The following is a 22,442-nucleotide window of genomic DNA, read 5'->3' as shown; positions in this document are numbered from 1 at the left end:
ATAAGAACATGCATTGCCTGATGTCTGAATCCTCTCATCTTTTCCCCACTGGGAGTTGCATAATGTTGGCATCAGAAGGGTGTTGACCTCACATACTGTTTGCTGTGTCATGTTGACCTGCTCTAGAGATACACTATCAATATCGATCCGGCTGCGTTCATTTGTTTCTACCTTTTTTAAATCTCTTTTTTTCTCATTGTGATGCGAAGCCAGATCTCAGAAAGAGGGATGAGAGCGAGAGGACAGGGAGAAAGAGGAACCACTCAACACAACAATGCTCATGATTAGACCCAAAGAGCTGAATATTGATCCATAACGTCATTAAGGTAAGTACTGTATATATGACGTCTTTGTGTGTATTTCATGTAATGGGTTCCTATTTTATTGCTTCCTTCTCGTGGAATTGTTTTGTCGAATTTTGCCATATTTGCACATAAATCCACTGATAGACACATTTAATAATGATTTAACTTCTTAGAAGAGTGAGTCAGAAAGGAGTGATATTCTGGGCCACGGCAGTACATGTAACTAAATGACTGATAAGCATTCAGAGAGGAAGTCACACCAGGGTGTAACTCTCCTTGGAGCCTAGCAGCGTCCTCTAAAAGCTTTTCAGGGAAGAGAAAAATAAGCTGCATTTTAGAAAAAAATGTAAGGGGACAGGGGAGTTGTTGGAGTGGTTGCCTCTTTCTTTCGTTCTCTCACTCTCTTTCTCTCTCTTGCTCTCTATCTCGAAATATCTGTCACTTGTTGTCCTTTCCTCCATCCCTCTCTCCCACAGCAGTGTCGATAGTTAAGGGAAAAGAGAAAAGCTCTGCCTCTCAAAAATAAGTGGGAGGGAGGAATGTTTTTGGGCTGTCTCCAGGCGGAACCTGGGAGGGAAAGAGAGAGCAAGGAGGGACGAGAAAAGAGAGAGAGAGAACCTAGTGAATGCCTCTTCCCTTCCTCTTCAGCCCAACAGCCAGTATTGAGTTGCTTCGCACGGGCTGTTAAGGAAGAAACAGAGCAAGAGAGGGACGAGAGAAAAGAGAGAGAGAAGACAGAACAGAGCCCTTCTCCCCTCCCACCCCTTAGTGAGCCAGTCTAAACCAAGCTGCTTGTCACTGCTGTTGTTCTATGAATGTGATGCTGGTCAGACAGTCCCATACGCAGATTTCCAAACCTCTCGGAGCTCCTCTCAGATCCCGAACGACCCTGGAGAGCCACGTCATCTCCCCCCCAAAACTCTCACCACAGCAGCCGACCACCCCCAACAGCAACATGTACCCTGAGGAGACACGCGGAGGTGGTGGGGCGGCCGCCTTTAACTACCTGGACGGAGGGTATGACTACACAGCCCCTGCCCAAGGCCCGGCCCCTCTCTATTACTCCACCACCCCCCAGGATGCCCACGGACCCCCTTCGGATGGCAGCATGCAGTCCCTGGGCAGCAGTCCCACCGGCCCACTGGTGTTTGTGTCCTCCAGCCCCCAGCTCAGCCCCCAGCTCAGCCCCTTCCTCCACCCCCCAAGCCACCATGGTCTCCCCAGCCAGTCATACTACCTGGAGACCTCGTCCACACCCTTATATAGGTGAGTGATCTAAGCTGTCGTTGAGCCTTAGTATATGGGAATCAGCTGTTCTGGCTGAACATGTGTTGTTGTAATGTAAGTAAATGAGTGTGAGAGAGAGAGAGTGAGATCAGTGATGTGATGTTTATTTGATCATTGTTATTTGGACAGTGTATGTTGCTGACTATGGAGTATCTTTCAACAGCTGCCATGTCCCTGTAAGTCTGGTACACCAGACCACTGATTATGTAATTATGACAGAGCATTTCAATAAAGATATGGCATGTCCTGACCCATATGATATTTTTGCTCAGAGAGAGAGAGTGATAACCTATATTGAGTGAATATATACTGTAGATATAGAGGTTTGGGCTTTTTTTTATTCTTGCCTTCATTGTTTGACTGTTCTTATCCCACATTAACAGTAATATTTTTTTCAGTCTTTAGGGGATACCATTTTGTTATTTTGCTCTGTGTACTTTTGTTTCTCTAGCATCTTTTTAGTAGATTGTCTGGCCAACAAATAATGATAGTCACCCAAAATAGACTCTTTAAAACTAAACATATACCCAGGACTTCGTTTTATTACATATTTTCAATCATGTTTAGTCCTCAAAGTTGGGTATTATGCTCATTATATAAATACTGTATATGTAACATTACTGTACTAGGTTATCGTCATTAAAAATGAAAGATCATTAATTCATTATCAGAAGAGAAATATTTAGGCTATTGTGAGCGTTTATAAAGCCGTAGCAACGGCGCTTTAATCCCTCCGATTAACGACTTTGCTGGAGACCTTGAGAAAAGAACAATACGTAAGAACAACAGAAGTACACACGCACATTTCATTTTCAGAATGAGATGGACACAGGTCTAGTTGCTCAGGGATAGCAGATTCATCTAAGATGCTGCTGTTAGCTATAATTGGCTCAATTTGTCCTTTGAGGGATTGAAAGGCTCAATGGTGTGAACCTCTATTACACCTTTCACTCTCTATTGAATCAGAAAAGATCATTGTCTGACAGTTGTGAGATTTTTATCAGAGAAATTGATGTTGGTTGTTCCATGTTTTCAAAGCACTTAGATTGAAACCAAGGCAAAGGTCATTAGAGAAGTATGCTTTTAAAGACAACCAGCACACTATTAAAAGGAGAAAACCAATTCAATCGTATTTATTTTATGTTGCCCGAAAGGCACATTTGAATTAACGAGTTTGTAAAAAAGCTTTCAGTTCTGTCATCTTGAAAAAATTATGTCACAAAGTACAACTCCAGGTTGACTCATCCAGAGAGGCGAAGCAAGAGGTTTCCACGAAAAATAAGACCATAATTTATGGATTTTTTTTATGGAAGTAAATAAAAAATGTTTTATTGCTAAATCGCTATGTGAGGCTCATTTATCTCATATAAGTTACGTAATGGTTAGGTTGTTACGAATGCACTGATATAAGTGGCATTTCGGCAATTAAAAAAACAACGACTTTATATTGGAGTTGTGCCCTTTGTCATAGAGATAGATAGAGAACTCATCATGGATATAACCCATGTTGACCAATTTAATATAGTCAACTTGGTGGGGATTCATATGAGTTGGGAGCAATCAGCCAATGATGAAGAAAATTGACTACTTTAAAATGGAGATACCCTCAATGGTACTGCCCATACTGTCACAGACGCTATAATGGGTACAGATACAAAGATGAGTCCTCTATCTATCTCCATGACCTGTTGTTCACACACGTATCTGCCCTCTAATTGGCTTGAATGGTCCCATCTGATTTCGCCTCCTCTCGCCTGCCTTCCATCTTTGAGGACATGTACTGTATTTCCATTGTTAGAGTGGTCAATGAACTATCTTGTCAATTTATTTGACAATCTTTGACTCATCCCAGCAAAGACAATCATCTGACAAACCCTGTGTTGCAGGTCGAGTGTGGTAACCAATCAGCTGTCAGCGTCAGAGGAGAAGCTCTGCATCGCCTCCGATAGGCAGCAGTCGTACAGTGCAGCAGGGTCAGGGGTCAGGGTGTTTGAGATGGCCAACGAGACGAGGTACTGTGCGGTCTGCAGCGACTTTGCCTCTGGGTACCACTACGGAGTTTGGTCCTGCGAGGGCTGCAAAGCCTTCTTCAAAAGGAGCATCCAAGGTAAGCCTCTTCTCATCCCTACTACTATATCCCACTCCACTTCCCAACATCTGTGTCAATGCAGTGTGTGTGTGTGCACATGCATGTGGTCATGCATCTGTGTGTATGTGTGTGTGCGTGTGTGTGTGTGTGTGTGTGTGTGGCTCCTATCAAGCTTTGTAAGGTCAATGTACAGTATATCTGGCCAGGTCACTTATATGTGAATTAAATGTGTAGCCTGTCTGGAACCATATTGGGAGTATGTAGAAGGCCGTTGGTTGACATTTTCCCGGAGAATCTGATGTTCTCATTGGTTCTGCCACTACCAAATCACGAGCCAATCACCACAGATTTTTTTTTTTTATCCAAAGCATATCATTGGTGCCACATGGGGACGGAGTGGGGAAAGACAGCGCATGTCAGTATGGAGCACAGTTCACAATAGAGTACCACAGTATGAGTCATACTACACATAAAACCTGTCGAACAAGGAAACGGTTCCAATTGTTTTTCCACTATTATTTTTTAGAAACATTTAAAATAAGGGCTGTGTTTTGTGACATTTTGATAAGCGTGTAAATCTCTCCAGGACAAGGTGAGTTTTACCAATATATTCGCCTGGACCCCCCCCCCCCCCGCCCAAAATGAAATTAGAATTAATGAATGTGGCTATCGTAAAGAACTTTAAATGCCAGGATGATCTGGACAAGACTGCTGAATCATCTGGATTAACTATCTAATGTTTGCTCAATTTAGTAATTGAATGGTGGAAAAACAATTGGAACCATTTCCCTGCTTGACCGCTAGGTTTTATGGGTGTTTATGACACCTCCACTATGCATGTTTCATCTCACCAACTGGTCACTTTTTTTCTTGTGACAGGTACATTTGTTGCAGCATAGCTAATGCCACAGTAATTATAGGCTTAATATATCTGAATAATATTGGGTATGGAGTGTGATCATAGGTACACATACAATTTGGTGTCAAATGAAAGCTGGGAGTCTACAGTATATACAGTACCAGTCAAAAGTTTGGACACACCTACACCTTCCATTTGTTTTTCTTTATTTTTACTATTTTCTATATGGTAGAATAATAGTGAAGACATCACAACTATGAAATAACACATGGAATCATATAGTAACTGTCACGCCCTGACCTTAGAGATCCTTTTTATGTCTCTATTTGGTTTGGTCAGGGTGTGATTTGGGGTGGGTATTCTATGTTCTATTATTTGTATTTCTATGTTTTGACCGTGGTAGGGTTCTCAATCAGGGACAGCTGTCTATCGTTGTTTCTGATTGAGAACCATACTTACTTACCCTTTTCCCACCTGTCTTTGTGGGAAGTTGTCTTTGTTTGTTGGCACTATAGCGTCACGGTTGGTTTTTGGATAATTGTTTTTGTCGGCTTACACTCACCACGCTGCACCTTGGTCCAGTTCATTCGACAGCCGTGACAGTAACCAAAAAAGTGTTAAACAAATCAAAATATATTTTATATTTGAGATTCTTCAAAGGGATTCGTCACCCTTTGCCTTGATGACAGCTTTGCACACTCCTGGCATTCTCTCAACCAGCTTCATGACGTAGTCAGCTGGAATGCATTTTAATTAACAGGTGTGCCTTGTTAAAAGTTCATTTGTGGAATTTCTTTCCTTCTTAATGCATTTGAGACAATCAGTTGTTTTGTGACAAGGTAGGGATGGTATATAGAAGATAGCCCTATTTGGTAAAAGACCAAGTCCATATTATGGCAAGAACAGCTCAGATAAGCAAAGAAAAATTACAGTCTATCATTACTTTAAGACATGAAGGTCAGTCAATCCCGAAAATGTCAAGAACTTTGAAAGTATCTTAAATTGCAGTTGCAAAAACCCTTAAGCGCTATGATGAAACTGGCTCTCATGAGGACTGCCACAGGAAAGGAAGACCCAGAGTTACCTCTGCTGCAGAGGATAAGTTCATTAGTGTTACCAGCCTCAGAAATTACAGCCCAAATAAATGCTTCACAGAGTTCAACAGACACATCTCAACATCAACTGTTCAGAGGAGACTGCATGAATCAGTCCTTCATGGTCGAATTGCTGCAAAGAAACTACTACTAAAGGAACCAAATAAGAAGAAGAGACTTGATTGGACCAAGAAACACAAGCAATGGACATTAGACCGGTGGAAATCTGTCCTTTGGTCTGTAGAGTCCAAATATTACATTTTTGGTTCTAACCGCTGTGTCTTTGTGAGATGCAGAGTAGGTGAATGGATTATCTCCGCATGTGTAATTCTCACTGGCTTCTCCCTTTCGGCACAGAGCAAATTTCAGGTTTCCTGAATGGAAACTTGAACGTTGTGAAAATTCTTTACAAATTCCTGTGAACACTGAGGATGTACCCACTTTAAGTTACAGTTTTAACAGTGGCCAAGTAGGTTACTGTGGCTATTTGATCATAATGTAGGCCTACCAGAGTGGCCTACCATCAAAAACAATGGAGAAAATGCATCCCATAACATTTTAACATGGAAATAGCTCTTCTATCATACAGTAGCAGCCAATGTGTGGTGTTCAATGTAGGCCTACATTCCATGAGACTTTTGAAAAACATGCAGAGCTTGACATGAACCTGTTTATCCACTTGTTCTTCAGTCAAGGAGATGTCTGTGATATTAAAAAAATATATTGTTGTGTTGTTTGATGCAAGAAACCACTTTACAAAATAAAATGCATTATTATTCCCATACCATTAATACAGACAATCAGGCAAATTATGCTACCCTCTGTCTATTGGTTACTTAGTTTATTCAAGCCTGTCTCAAAATACACACTGCCCCTTTAAGACAAAAACAAGCTCTTTACCTGAATCGCTTTTCAAAGCAATCAATCCTTTATTGCTGACTACAAATTATTTATAACTGGGCTATTAACTCACTTACTAGCAAAGGATATGAACTAAATGTGCACATGTGGCTACATGAAGTTCTGTAACACAGTCCACTTCAAAGTGAATGGCACAGATCTATACATGGCAATGTGCTATTTGCATATAGGCCAACTGCAGCTCTGATTGGTTATGTCGCTCCAGTCTGTGTACAGTACAGGCTGAGTCGTGCGTGTCAGTGAAATAGAATCCTACTCCTATGCGTTCTTCCTACAACAAAATATCTTGCATAGTTTGTTTTGTTTTGGTATGATGCATTGAAAGTGGCTAATATTGCGCTGATTCAATCACAATTGCCACAGTGGTCACTTTCTGGATCAAAATGCAAGCCGAGATCACAGTATCCATTTTACTGTATATTTATTTTATGCCTGTTACGTTACTGTAGACACGGTCATCTGAGCAATCTTGGCCATATAGTGCACTTGATATGCTCTCTGGCCCGCTGGAAAGGCTGAGTTTGTACCTTCAGACACATTAAATGGTTCAAAATGGCAACATTTTGCCCACCTGGCATGCAGGACAGCTGAATCAGGTGCACCTACCGCCAACAGCCCAAGACAAATAAAATAAATAGGAACACAAGGCTTTATTGTTCGGTTTTTATAGAACTGTTTGTCGATAGACTAGGAATGCCTTGGGGATCGACCAGTTGGTGACCACTGCTCTAGAAAGTTGAATGAAATTAAATCTCGTGCTCCTCTCTGTTGGCTGATATACATTTTTTCTGTGCGGCAGTCCTGGGGGAGCTGCACGGCAGTCTCGGGGCTATTGCACGCACCCCTACCAAGATGGGCTTGCCTGGTTTTGTGATAGGCTGAGCTGAGCTCATGCAAACTCATATTCAAACGCTGTCATCAGTTAGACAGCCAAGATCATAGACATCCGAGATCATAGACATCCGAGATCATAGACAGCAAGATCGCTGTAAAGGGTGCCTTTAAACATAGAAAGAGCACATTCTATGTTGTAACCTCACTCAAAACGTCCTAGTTTTTGGGATGCTAAAACCATGATTTGGTCAAACAGTAAAGTGCATTATTCTCATGATTGCTGTAATGAAAGTGTCTGCTCTGCTACTGTGCATGTGTTCTCGTGGAGGCCTGCTACTGTGATGAGCGAAAATGTGTTCTATAACAATGTGTTCTGATCCTATAACACAGCTCTGGAAGCTTCATCCCCTTGTCCTTGTCGAAGACAGGAGGGCCTCAGCTTTCTGTAGATTACATTTTTCTTTCTCCATATTCACCTCAATAGCAACTATTTTACAACCAAGATACTTGACATGGCTTTGAGATGTGGAGCGGTGCATGTGCACAATTTGCACCGGTCATTGAGAGGGCATTTGCCTATTAGGTCTGCAAAGTTTTCTTAGGACACTGAATTTACTGTTGGATGAATACATGGCTACTAGCAGTGGCTATTATATTTAGAGTTAAATGTAATGTGTTTTGAGTTTCCACTTTCTCAGGTATGGAACCCCAAATGATTAGCCTATGATATTAGTTAGTGCCAGTGGCGCAACATTGGTTTTGGAAGTGGGGGAGGACATCATTTTTTATTTTTTTTATCCAGTCAGATAAACACTCCAAATAGCCTACCCAAACGCTCAGAGGCGTCTGCATGGTCCTAAAGCACGCCGTTGGCTCATTTTGTATCACATTCTATGATAAAACTGGGCGGTATAAAAATGCAATTTCAGAATGTGGGGGGGGGGCATGTCCCCCCGTCCCCAGTGAATATTGAGCCCCTGGTTACTGCACATGAAGATGTATGTAATTAATCTCTATTGAACCCCCCAAAAAATCAGTCCTATTTTAACAGTAAAATATAGCAACTACACTCAGTGTACAAAACATTATGAACGCATGCTCTTTCTGTAGCATCGACTGACCAGGTGAATCCTGGTGAATGTTTATTGATGTCACCTATTAAATCCAATTCCATTTTTAAGCCTTAAGACATGGATTGTGTATGTGTGCCATTCAGAGGGTGAATGGGCAAGACAAAATATTTAAGTGTCTCAAAGAACGTCCAGGCAATTTGGGCAGAATTGAAGTCAACATGGGCCATCATCCCTGTGGAACACATTCAACACATGTAGAGTCCATGTCATCTTGAATCATGCATTCCTGCTTGGATGTGTTAGATTAAATCATGTATTTATTTTCCTCAGTAGTACAGTATATGTATTATACTTCTTAATAAAGCACTATGAATTACTTTATAAGATGATTACTCATGATTTTGGCTCGACCAAATCAAGGGCTGTTGCCACCAAATGTAAAACTTAATGACACCACTGACACCAGGGAAAATGTTGGTCTGGGGCTCTGTGGAGTTGGCAGCACGCACTGTGATGTGGGCTGGTGTGGATAAAATGCCAAGGCCAAATTATTGTCCCAGTTCCAACCGGGGCTATAGCAGTTATTTATTCAGACCCATAACCATTCAATGCTCCATTCAAAGCAGTGTGCATCTTATTCTAGTCGTATATTATTCAAGCATGTCATTAAAATTATGCAGAGAAGGACAACAAAACATATTTTATGTAGACCTTTCCTGCAGTCAAATGACCAAATCGCCCTCTAGTGGCCTCGTGGGTGGAATGATATGAATATTTTTCATATTTTTATTGAGATTTTTGATGTACCGAGTCCATGGTACAGGGTGTATGAGTTGATATATAACGCAAGATTCAAGACTTGTGCTTTTCAGCTAAAATTATTATATAGAATTCTTGCCACCATCAAAATGTTGAATATTTGGGGCATAAAATCATCGAAGCTCTGCAGATTTTGTTGTGAGGATACAATCAATGACCCCCAGGTAGCCTGTTTCTGGTCTCAGGTTCAGGAATGGCTGAAAATGCATAGCATTGATCTAAAATTGACCCTAGGAATAGTACTGTTAGGAGATCTGGAGTGACCGGGTCAGTCAATTACTAATATACTAATACTTTTAGTAAAAGTATTTATCTTCAACTCGCAATCTGTGGATTCTATTCGATTAGATAGATTGAAATTGTACATTAAACATCACCGCATAGTTGAAAGATATGTGTTGCATAGAAACCCGGAGTGGGTGGGGTGAGGGAAGCTGAGGGTTGGGATGTGGAATTGGAGACAAGTGGGAGTGGAGTTGCTGTGTGAGAGATAGAATGATGGTCAAAGATAAAAGTACATTTGAATGACACTAAGTGGCAGTGTTTTTACAACTAATGCCGGTTTGCCTGAGGCTGATGCCGTGCAGGTGTTTGTACACATGCATATACACACACTCTCATTCAAATAAACACATACAAGAACACACACATACATGTAATAGTGCCAGACATGCACACAAACATATACAGTTGGTATTGCTGTTATGATTTGAGTTGTCCTTGATGTCCTTTGTTTTAAATGTATTATTTAAAAATACATTATCTTGGTTGTTGGTGCATTGGGGGGTTAGTTGAGGGACAGCTATTGGGGAACTGTGGGGTGATCTTGGAAGGTTCGGGTTCATGTTTTTTGGACTGGTGATAGATCGGTCAACATGCCCTTGAGCAGGACATTGACCCTGGATGCTTCTGTGTGTCGCTCTGAATGGGAGTCTGTTGGATGACTGGTATGATGTAGTTGTTGAGCGGCTTTATTGCAAGTATATTGTATGTTTCGAATATTCAATAAATAATTATTTAAAAATATATATATATGTATTTTTTTTCTTCAAATTTTCATAATTAATAAATGTTATTTAAAAATATCTATCAAAAATCTGGTGTTTCTATGTCAAACGGTTTTGTTATAGTTGAGTCTTCTGTGTTGTTTATAAAGTGTAATATTGAGATGCAAACTCAAAATTGAATACATTTAAACACAATACGTTTTTTGGGTTTAGGCTCATAAAATGTCTAGGGCTCATCAGGCTAAGGTAGCATCAGGCTAAGGTAGCATCAGACTAAGGTAGCATCAGGCTAAGGTAGCATCAGACTAAGGTAGCATCAGACTAAGGTAGCATCAGGCTAAGGTAGCATCAGGCTAATGTAGCATCAGGCTAAGGTAGCATCAGGCTAATGTAGCATCAGGCTAAGGTAGCATCAGGCTTGAATCTCTAACCCGACATATTTAGTTCCAATCCATCAGGGCCACATCAAAGCTAGTTGTCATGGAGCGGGGTTATTCTGATGAGTCTGGGGGTGTCTGGACCAAGTCTGGTTCACTTTAATAGGACCTTATCTACATACAGAGAGAAGAACTTTGAGGTGTAACTGTCATTTACCAGGACCACTTTAGTGCTATTGCTAATGGTGGGCTTACACTGGCTGTAGAGAAAGAACACTAGTCAAAAGACAACAGAACGACTGAAAGGGAGTGTCTGGTATAGTAGGTTGTATGCCATAAACACCACAATACTGAAAGTGAACATGTTTTAAAACCATAACCTAATGTTATTTCAGTCTAAAGATAAAGTGCAATATGTTGTCCTGGGTAACTGAGTTAATTTGACCTTGTAAGGAAGAGGAATCTGAAATGACATACAAAATATTTTGAGGGGATGGTGGACATCCCACAGCAAAATACACATAATCAGAACGCAGCTGGTCTCCATGGTAATCATACATTTTAATTCCCTCTATGCCAAAGATACATGAAAAATCAACATGTGCGGCAGTCCTTGTGATTGGAATGGGGGGTCTCAGCCCAGTTTTTTTTTTTTTTCAGGTCACAATGACTACATGTGCCCTGCGACTAACCAGTGTACAATGGACAGGAATCGTAGGAAGAGCTGCCAGGCATGCCGCCTCAGAAAGTGTTATGAAGTGGGGATGGTGAAAGGAGGTGAGTAAGGGAACACAGTGGTACTCACAATGGACACACACAGTTTACAGTTTGTCTTGGTTTGGCTTGCCCCAGTAGTCTGAAACGGGTAGCATCAGTTAAGACGACAGATTAACACCGGTAACCGGGACACCGAGACCACTCGGTATCCCAAAAATGTATGACATGACATGACCAGGGAAATTACAACATTTCCCCCCAATGTAGCACTAATGCAATTCTACAAAATACACAACATGCACAGCAGATTGGTAAAACATGTAATTGCACATTATCCAAACATGGAGGCCTTCAGCATAGTTTATTCATTTCTCACAAGCGTGGGGGACTCCTCTAGATAAATCAATCCATGTTCGATTTTTGGTTTCACTGAATCTCCGTTTGGATATCTGGTAAGAATTAGGCTGGGGAAATGTTAGCTAATTTGAGGCTAATAATCATCTTTATTCTAAATCCCTCATATATTAGATGATCAGAACATTTTGCTAGTGGATTTTTCTCTTTACTCATATAGTAAGTAGCCTGTCCTACTCCAGACCAAAAGCATGTGACTTGTCTGATAATCAATCAATGTGATTTTGTTTCACTGAATCTCTGTCTGTGTATTTGGTTAATTGATCTCTGGCTGGACAAGTGGAAGTGGTAGATCATTTATTTGTTTGCCCATCTTTCACTGATTAGAAACATTTAGCATGCAATAGTGTTGTGAAGCTGGTTGAGAGAATGCTAAGAGTGTGCCACGTTGTCATCAAGGCAAAGGGTGGCTACTTTGAAGAATCTCAAATGTAAAATATATTTTGATTTGTTTAACACTTTTTTTTCCTTGGTTACTACATGATTCCATATGTGTATTTCATAGTTTTGATGTCTTCACTATTATTCTACAATGTAGAATATACTAAAAATAAGGAAAAACCCTGGAATGATTAGGTGTGTCCAAACTTTTGACAGGTACTGTATGTATATGTTTGTGTGTGTTTGTGTGTGTGTGTGTGTGTACGTGCTTGTTCTTTACTAACTCTACTCTATACCCCAGGCTTGCGTAAGGACCGCGGTGGGCGGGTTCTCAGGAAGGATAAGCGGTATTGTGGCCCTGCTGGTGACAGAGAGAAACCCTACGGTGACCTGGAGCACAGGACAGCGCCCCCTCAGGACGGGGGTAGGAACAGCAGCAGCAGTCTCAATGGTGGTGGAGGATGGCGTGGGCCCAGAATCACCATGCCTCCTGAACAGGTCTGAACATGTCATAGATCTCTAAGCAACAGCAGTAAAGAAGTCAGTTAGTATAAATAAATATGCACGTGGAAACACAAAGTAACACACAAATTATTATTACACTTACTCACATACATACTCCAGGGGTACAATTGGAATTGAATAAGTGGTGCCACCCCCCCAAGGTGCTGATCTTTTCTAACTCTGTCATAACCTCCTGCTCTTCCCCCAAGGTGCTGTTCCTGCTGCAGGGGGCAGAGCCTCCGGCCCTGTGTTCTCGTCAGAAGGTGGCCCGCCCCTACACAGAGGTCACCATGATGACCCTGCTCACCAGCATGGCTGACAAGGAGCTGGTGCACATGATCGCTTGGGCTAAGAAAGTACCAGGCAAGAACCTAACACGGCACAGAAATGATAGATGATGTCATAATGTCACATACTGTCATTACAAACCTAAAAAATACACCAGCTAGATTTTTACTATCCAGATAGGTAAAATCACTCCAACAAGGCTTGAATAGGACTCATTTTCTCTTTCACTCACACTGACGGACACACACACACACACACACACACACACAGACACACACACAAAGCAGACCATACGCACTCGCTATGTGTCCTAGACTATGGCCTTGTCTAATCACACAGCTGCTTACGCAACCTCTCTCCTCCTGTGGTGTCAGGCCTTGGTAGTGGCAGTGACCGGGTGCTTTCAAAATAGGGGTGCCAACATGTGGTTTTGCACCGCCACTTATTAACCAGAAAATGATGATCCATTGGGTAATTTGTCATTTTAAAAGTTCATATGAATAAATAAAAATAGATTTTATATGTTTGCGTTTTACACCCCCTCCCCCATCACCTCAAGATAAATGGCGTTGACCACTTGAAAGTTTGCTTTGCTCCCTTGTCATTGTGTTGGTTCAGTGCAGTTAAAAAGCACTAGTTGCACCACTAGTGTTTACATCTGCAAAATATAATTGGTTATCTATTTTGTTGCGCGCTGTTGTTACATTTGTATCGTTGTTTCATGTCCAATGGTGTTGTCACACCATGAACCACAAGAGAATTAATTGTATCATTTCACTTTGCCTGTTAGAACCCAGATGAGAACGGGCATGTCTGATTGGGCTAGCTGTAGCTCAGCCTCTGACTCGGAGTGACCTTTCATCAGCCTACCAAAGGTTGCACCTTAGCAGAAAACTGCATGTCCGGTAGCTCGCAGGCTGTCAATGAGTAGCTCGCAAGTAGAGTGAAAATTATAAATCTGTTAAATAATCCCCTCCAAGCTGTTTACCGGCATTTAACTCCATTTGCATTTTTGCCATCTGTTTTCCCAACTTCAATCGGTTAAATCACATTGTTAAAATGTTTTCATTCATTTGCAAAAGTAACAGTCCTGTCCAAGCCCCATTTGCCTGGCCGCCTAGCCAAATGCTAGGCCACGCACACGGACCTTAGTTTCTTCTCAGCAATCAGTCTGGATCTAATTACCTTTCTGACCCTCCACCAGATGCGAACACATTCGGAGCTGTCTGATTGGTCCAGAATCTGATGCGTTGGGCCAAAGCCAGAACACATGTGGGTAATGTGGTAGTTTGGAAATTCTTCATTGGCTTTGATACTGTAACTGGTTAGAGATGACACATTCAAAGATGACTTTGTTTTTTACAACGCCCCTTGTGCCCCACATCACCACAAACTACTTCAATGATGGCAGTCTCAGACTAAAGTGTGTAGCAATTAGCGAACTACAGAGCAGCTGAAGAATTTAGTGTGTCGTCAGGCTAGAACCCCATGTCCGCTTCGCAGTTACAATGTATCCAAGCATGTATCCAAGCATGTAGCCAAGCATGTATCCAAGCATGTATCCAAGCATGTAGCCAAGCTGTGTCTGTGTGTGCCAAATGAAAAAGCACAGGATATTTGTATCTTAATAAAACAGCTCTGGATTGGTAAGTAATATCGACCAAATAAGCTATTTATACCCTGTTTTTATCAAATATTTATGCTGCTGAGACAAGTCAATTAAAAAAGAAATATGTCAACAGTGCAACAACGGGCGCCAAAAAAAGTCAATGTCTGAGGAAAAGCTGAACGGTCAATTAATGTGATTGCTGAGATTACACTTTTATTGTTCCTCATACTTTTCATGATGATTCTGTTTCTTTACAATGTGTTGTCAAATATGTAACTTGTGGTTGTTGTTCCAAAGGACACTATTAAACAGAATGGCAATTAAAAAAATTATTGGAAAATAATTTTTTGTAGCCTAGTAGTAGCCTTTAGCCTGCAGACTACAGATTTGTTCAAATGTAAAACACTTTTATTTTCTCTCATCTTAAAAATGCAAGATTCTCAAGGTAGGCTCCAGAAGACAAATTTTTGTTCAAAATGTGTGATTTTTAAGAACCAAAATGCAGTTACATTGTGTATGCATTGCTCTTTCTGTTCATAAAATGTGGCCTACACAATAACAAAATATGCAGGCTGTATATGAGTTGCTTGCAATTTCTTTGGGGGGTATGAAGTAGCTTTTATGAAAGAAAAGGTTGGAGACCCTGGCTCTAGTCCAAACTGTCATATATGACCCATATTAATGGAGCTACATTTGATTCTTTCTATTGCAGATTTGGGGCCGTAATTTATGGATATAGCTGCCAAACAAATACAAATTTGATAAAATTTCAGACCTGTAAATCAATTACTATGGGTGGGATTTTCAGAAGAAGGGGGCGGGATGTTTGTGAGTCGCAGGGTTGGTAGGGTTTCAGACCTGCCAATTCAGGATTGGGGGTGGAATTTTCAGGGAAGGGAAGAGATTAGTAATCTAGTAATTAAAACACACTTTTTCAATAGAATTTATTGTTCCTAAACCTAAGAAAAATGGTTGTTTTCTTTCTTTCTACACACTTTCTTACAGAACGTTCACAAATATGTTAAGAAAGTGTGTAGAAAGAAAATGCAGCCCCCCCCCCCCCCCGAGCAAGTTGAAGAGACTAAACTTCTTGGTGTCACCTTAGACTGGAAATTGTCATGGTCAACGCATATTGATTCAATTGTAGTAAAGATGGAAATAGGTATGTCTGTAATAAAGAGATTCTCTGCGTTTTTAACACCACTCTCAAACAAGTCCTGCAAGCCCTAGTTTTATCAAATCTTGATTATTGCCCGGTCATATGGTCAGGTGTTGCAAAGAATGACCTAGGAAAGCTGCAGCTGGCCCAGAATAGAGTGGCACGTCTTCAATGCACACAGAGGGCCAATGTCAACAGTATGCATGTCAGTCTTTCCTGGCTCAGAGTATAGAGGAGCGATTGACTGCATCACTCCCTTGTTTTTATGAGAAATAATATTGTGCTGAAAGCTCCAATATGTTGGTATAGTCAACTGAAATACAGCGCTAAAATACATGCATACTATACCTGACATGCGATCAGGGGTCTCTTCGCGGTCCCCAAGTTCATAGTGGGTTTTGGGCTGCAAACAGCACTGTATAGAGAAGTGGTGGCATGGAACAGTCTTCTATCGCAGCATGCTCAAGCGAACAGCAAGATGAGCCTTAAAAGACAAATCAAGCTGCACCTCACAGCAAAACTGCCTCAGAGTCCTGCATTTTCTTGAAATAGTTGGTTTTGGATAAAATGTTTATGTAATCTATTTAATTATTTTGTAGTGCTTGTATATTTTTGGACCCCACAAAGAATAGCTGAGGCTAATTTTTACATTTCAGTAGTTTAGCAGACACTCTTATCCAGAGTGACTTACAGTAGTGAGTGCATACATTTTCATACTGGTCCCCCGTGGGAATTGAACCCACAACGCTGGCATTGCAAGCCACATGCACTACCAACTGAGCCACATGGGACCATGCACAGCTAATGGGGATCCAAATAAATTAAATACACACACATACACACGCTCACACAACACACACACACACGCTCACCTCCCCCCAACGCTGTCTAAGTCAACACGGATGTTGTTATGCTGTTCCAGTGTGCGTCACTAAGAGCCTGAAAGCACACAGTTTTAATTGCAGGAGTATTTAGCCAGGTACAGAGAGGAACAATGGAAGTGATTGGGATGTAATTGGATATGAATTAGGACAGCTGAGTGGTGGTGATAAGGACCCGTGCCAGAACAGAGATTGCAGTTTGGCCAATTCACAATGGTTGTGTGGCAAGGTTGGAAGAAGTTTAATGCTTAGCATTTATCTTAAAAAGTTCAGATCGCAGTGCTAGCTGTGCCACCAGAGACTCTGGGTTCAAGCCCAGGCTCTGACGCAGCTGGTCGCGACCAGGAGGTCCATGAGGCGACGCAAAATTGGCCTAGCGTCGTCCGGGTTGGGTTGTGTTTCAGAGGACGCATGGCTTTCGACCTTCGTCTCTCCCGAGTCGTTATGGGAGTTGTCGCGATGAGACAAGATAGTAGCTACTAACAATTGGACACCATGAAAAGGGGGTAAAAATGCAAAAATAAAAAAAGTTTAGATCAGGATTTATTTAGATTTTATTTTATTTGTTTCTCTTTTAGGCCTGCAAGGAAAGCCACACGTATCACATGATGAAATATATATTGATATGCTTCAACCACAGTGGTCCAGTCAATCACAGATTATACTCACAGAGTTTCTAAACCCAGAGGCGCAACATCGCAAGACTTCCGGGAACACTCACCAAACCGACCAAACAGACTAGGCTGAGGTTGGGGTTTGAGAAGTCAATGAGAGAAGTGAAAAATTCTTCCTTAGTTGTTAATTTTCCTCAAAATCTAACAGCACAAGATTAACACCTAGATTCAAGCCAATATCTTACATATATGAACATGGTATTACTCCAAACTCGTGAGACACGTTTTCATTTTTGTTAAAAACAGCTTTATATCGAAGAAGTGCCTTAGATTTGACGCCATGCACATGCGTAGTTCAGCGACTGTTAGACCAGATAACGTGTTTCTGCGCATGACGTTAGCTAGCCAAGTGTGATTGGGGATTTATTTTGGAGAAGCAGTTTCTGCCTATCTTCATACTATACTGTCTTTGTTATACTGAAATGTCTAAATGTTATTCAAAGGAAACTATCACTTTCATTACATTGCAATTGCGGTGTGTGCGGGACCTTCTTTCATTTGAATGACAATTTGACTATTTCTATTAGATTAGTCATGGCCATCTCAAAGGATTTTAGTCAACTAGTGGTTAATGTATGGTTGATAGTGGGTTTATATTAGCCTGACGACTTACACAAGATTATTCTGCTGCTCTGTCGTTCACTTCATACAGTACTTAGTCTGACTGCCATCGTTGAAGTTGTTTGTGGTGGTGAGGGACACGAGGGGCATTGTACAAAACAAAGTAATCAGCGATTGGGTCCTCTATAACCATTAGAGTATCAAAGCCAATGACACATTTTCAAGCTGTCGCTTTACCTACGTTTGTTCTGGCTCTGGCCCAACCCATCGGTTCCTGGACCAATCAGACATCTCCAAATGTGTTCGCATTTGGCGAAGGGTCGTGGAGGTACTCAGATCCAGACTCATTGCGGAGAAGAAATTAACATCTGTGTGCTTGGCGTAGCGTTTGGCCAGAACAAGGAGTCTGGGTAGCCAGTCAAAGGTTTGAGTGGACTGGTGGTTAATGTATGGTCGATAGTGGGTTATATATGGTTTGACCCCAGTGTGACCATGTCTCTGGTACTGGTAGGTTTCCAGGAGCTGTCTCTCCATGACCAGGTGCAGCTGCTGGAGAGTTCCTGGCTGGAGGTGCTGATGATCGGACTCATATGGCGGTCCATCCACTGCCCTGGGAAACTCATCTTCGCCCAGGACCTCATACTGGACAGGTGTGTACACACACACGCACACGCACAAGCACAAGCACACGCACGCACGCACGCACGCACGCACGCACGCACGCACGCACGCACGCACGCACGCACACACACACACACACACACACACACACACACACACACACACACACACACACACACACACACACACACACACACACACACACACACACACACACACACACACACACACACACACACACATCAACATTGTAGATTTCCACTTCCACTTCGTATCTTGTCAGTGTAGCTCTAAAGGTCACAATGAGTCTAATTATCATGTTCCCCTTGGAGAGAAAAACACACTGTCTCACCTGCACATGTCCCGGTCATTACACATTAAACTTGACAGAGAGGAGTGAAATTTAATTAAAGTGATGACTCTTGGGAGAGATGGAAAAAGCATGCGAGACTGTTAGAGAGAGGGAGGGAAGAGAGAGAGGGAGAGAGAGATGGGAAGAGAGAGACGGGAGACACTGTTAGAGAGAGAGGGAAGACACTGTTAGAGAGAGAGGGAGGGAGAAATGGAAAGAGAGAGAGGGGAGACAGAGTATTTTGGACGCACAGCCTGTTCCCTCCATTTTCCCCCACCATGTTCCAAGTAAACAAGTTACCTAGAAGCTGCTGCAGACCCAGGGGAAAGAGGGAGAGGAAGAAATGAAAGAAAGAGAGAGGAAGACGGACTGTTACTGTCTCTCTCTGATGTCTGTGATGTTCCCATTTGATCAGAGTTTTATTATAGAGCATTACCTCTGACACCAGGCCCTGAGCTAGCCACTAGAGTGTCCACAGCCATTTGACATGATTAGTAAATGGTGCAGGACTGGTTTGAAGGCTGTTGGAGTTAGGGGGCAGCTATTAAGCTTACTCTAAATGGCTGCTCTTCAGAAATACGGTATGATTTTATTGCTCTTCCCCTGAGCACCAACTATGTTCCAATGCTGCAGTCACTCAGGAGAGTTGCACAGTACTTGTCTCATTCCGACCTTTGACCTCCAGGAGTGAAGGGGACTGTGTGGAGGGTATGGCTGAGATCTTCGACATGCTCCTGGCCACTGTGTCTCGCTTCCGCATGCTTAAACTGAAGCCTGAGGAGTTTGTGTGCCTCAAAGCCATCATCTTGCTCAACTCTGGTGAGTGGCTGTGTTTATGTGTTATTACGAAGCTATTCATGGTGCTTTGTTTAGTATGTTTTCATGTTGTGATGTGGGTTCAACCCTGGATCCAGCATGGATGGGATTGAGAACATTACAAGTGTGTGACGCAAAGACGTGTTTTTCTCTTCATGAACATGGAGTAGTGACTAATGCATTCCACTCCCCATTAGTAAATGTTGAAGGGTGAACTGTTTTTAGCAGTGGATCACAATATGCCACTCAAGCGCATTAGCTGTGAACAGAAGGATCCTAAGTCCTTCTTCGTCAATGTACCCCATAATTGTTACCATGCCAACTGTACCCTCCGTTCTATGTGTGTTGACAGAAAGAAACTCCTCTGTTTGTTTTGAGACAGGGGAAAGAGACATAAATACCCGAGCTAGGGTTGCTGTTGCAGGTTTCTGTGTCTGTTGTTCTTATAGATTGCTGAGTTAGCAGTTGCTGCATTGAGAACATCAGGCTCTTCCCCTTCCTCTGTCTCTTCCTCTTCTTCTTCCTCTGTCTCTTTCTCTGTCTCTTTTTTTATTTTTTTCCTTACAAAATCTATTTTAGGTACAATAACCTCTCCTCTCTCTCTCTCTCTCTCTCTCTCTCTCCATCTCCTCTAGGTGCCTTCTCCTTCTGTTCCAACTCTGTGGAGTCCCTCCACAACAGCTCGGCAGTGGAAAGCATGCTGGACAACATCACCGACGCCCTCATCCACCACATCAGCCATTCAGGAGCCTCTGTGCAGCAGCAGCCCAGACGGCAGGCCCAGCTCCTGCTCCTGCTCTCACACATCAGACATATGAGGTGAGGAGGGCACACTGTGTAGGGGAGGAGGGCACACTATGTAGGGGAGGAGGGCACTGTGCTTGTTTGCACACATCAGACACAAGATGAGGAGTTCACAGCACGCTAGACATGAGAGGGTACTCACTCCTAATGGAGGAAATTCACATTCTGAAAGTCAAGAGGCAGGTTACACAAGCCAAAGAGGAAATTCATATTATCTGCCGCCAGTATAATATTATCATCACCTATTTGGTTATTACCATAGATGATATTTCTATGGCTATCCCTTCTCACTCCTCACCTATTCTCTATGTAGCAACAAAGGCATGGAGCACCTTTACAGCATAAAATGTAAGAACAAAGTGCCTCTGTACGACCTGCTCCTGGAGATGCTGGACGGTCACCGGCTCCAATCCCCAGGCAAAGTGGCCCAAGCTGGGGAACAGACCGAGGGCCCCTCTACCACCACTACCACCTCCACAGGCTCCAGCATAGGGCCGATGCGAGGCAGCCAGGATACCCACATCAGAAGCCCTGGTTCCGGGGTACTCCAGTATGGCTCCCCCAGCTCAGACCAGATGCCCATTCCGTGAGATACAGAAATAGGTATTTGTAGATACGGAAGATGTAAAAGTCCTATTTACATGCAGTATGTATAGAGAGAGATATTTTGAAATGTATGGAGGTAAGAATGGATAAAAAAATATGCATTTATTAATGTGCATATTCATTAGTTATTTGTTTGTAATTGAAGTGATTCATTTGCATTTGATAGATAGTCAAAATGATTTAGCAGCAATCTATTAAACATTTAGAAATGTTCACATTTTGTACTGGTACACAACGGACTGAAATGTACTCAGTCACACCAGGGATGTATTCACTAGGAACCAAAAGGAAGCAAACCAAATGAAACGGGGAGGGACTAGTACCTATATTTGTCCAATAGAAACACATTTTCGTTGCCTTTCACCATGTTTGCAACTTTTGAGTCAGTTCTCTTTTCTGTGGCTTTAGCAACAGTTTCACCGTTCTGCTGCTTTGCACCAAGTATTTAGCCATTGTGTGGAGCACTGTTAGCAGCAGAGTCATGTGATAGAGCAGCTAGTCTATGTAGATCAATGCTTTATACCCTGTGTGGACACAAGCTGTGCCTTGACCAAAGTGCACTTCTCCAGGTGAGGGAAATGTGGGCATTGTATACCTTTTGTAGCTTAACATTGATGACTGCTTGTCATATTATTCTGAGACGGATGTATTCAAAACATTGAATATATACTTTTTTATGGTTATGGCTACAAATTCAAATATTCTGATATCAGGTGCCTTGTTTAGAAAATGTAATTGTTTAAATGTATCAATTTAAAAGCAGCCAACATTTCTGAAAGCTTGAATGTTCTGAGCCGTTCTAGCAAAGTGTTTGAAGATATTTAAAAACAAATGACAAAATGTGATGTATTTCTGTTAATGTATTACTGCATTTTGTTCTAGAGTAAATATGTTCATAATCTATGTTGTGCAGAACACTTCACAGCATTTCAGTTGACTGACAACATATATGTTATCGACATTGTATATGATTAAAAACAGAAGTAAAATATTGGCCTCAAGTAATTTAGCCTTTTCTGTCGCTGTTATGTGGATATTTCTATGCTTACTTGAACAGATTGATGTTCATTTAATGTAATTGTATAATGTGAGTGTAAGGTAGACATCTGGAGATGATCAAACGCATTGCTCCTTCATTTGTTCTACCGTATGAGCGCCACTGCTGATGAATCAGTCTGCTCTACAGTAGTCTACACACACCACACGTACAGGTGATGTATGTGATTTATGTTCATGCACAGCCCACATTTCAACTGACTTTCATGTACCATGCATTGCTGTGAATAAAGAAATTGAACCCATTTGTGATTATTTTACATAATAATAATAAATACTGTAAATATTTTATGTATCTATTATATTTAAGTTACTGTCTGGCATTTGTGTTATT

The 22,442-nt window shown here is 41.8% G+C and overlaps 1 protein-coding gene across 12 annotated transcripts; it reads left to right on the top strand.

Annotated features, from left to right (window-relative positions):
• Positions 1-177: 177 nt before the first annotated feature.
• Positions 178-22,353, top strand: esr1 (estrogen receptor 1). 12 transcript variants are annotated; one of them, XM_021598364.2, is made up of 10 exons: positions 179-326; positions 1,182-1,571; positions 3,479-3,699; positions 11,326-11,442; positions 12,479-12,675; positions 12,891-13,044; positions 18,365-18,503; positions 19,512-19,645; positions 20,278-20,461; positions 20,760-22,353. In XM_021598364.2, the coding sequence occupies exons 2-10, from the start codon at positions 1,261-1,263 to the stop codon at positions 21,034-21,036; spliced, it is 1,734 nt and encodes a 577-aa protein (XP_021454039.1). In that variant the 5' UTR covers positions 179-326; positions 1,182-1,260; the 3' UTR covers positions 21,037-22,353.
• The last annotated feature ends 89 nt before the right edge of the window (positions 22,354-22,442 follow it).

The sequence above is a fragment of the Oncorhynchus mykiss genome, chromosome 4, assembly GCF_013265735.2.
Source record: "Oncorhynchus mykiss isolate Arlee chromosome 4, USDA_OmykA_1.1, whole genome shotgun sequence".
In the NCBI taxonomy this organism is placed as follows: domain Eukaryota; kingdom Metazoa; phylum Chordata; class Actinopteri; order Salmoniformes; family Salmonidae; genus Oncorhynchus; species Oncorhynchus mykiss.
This window is presented reverse-complemented; position numbering and strand designations above follow the sequence as displayed.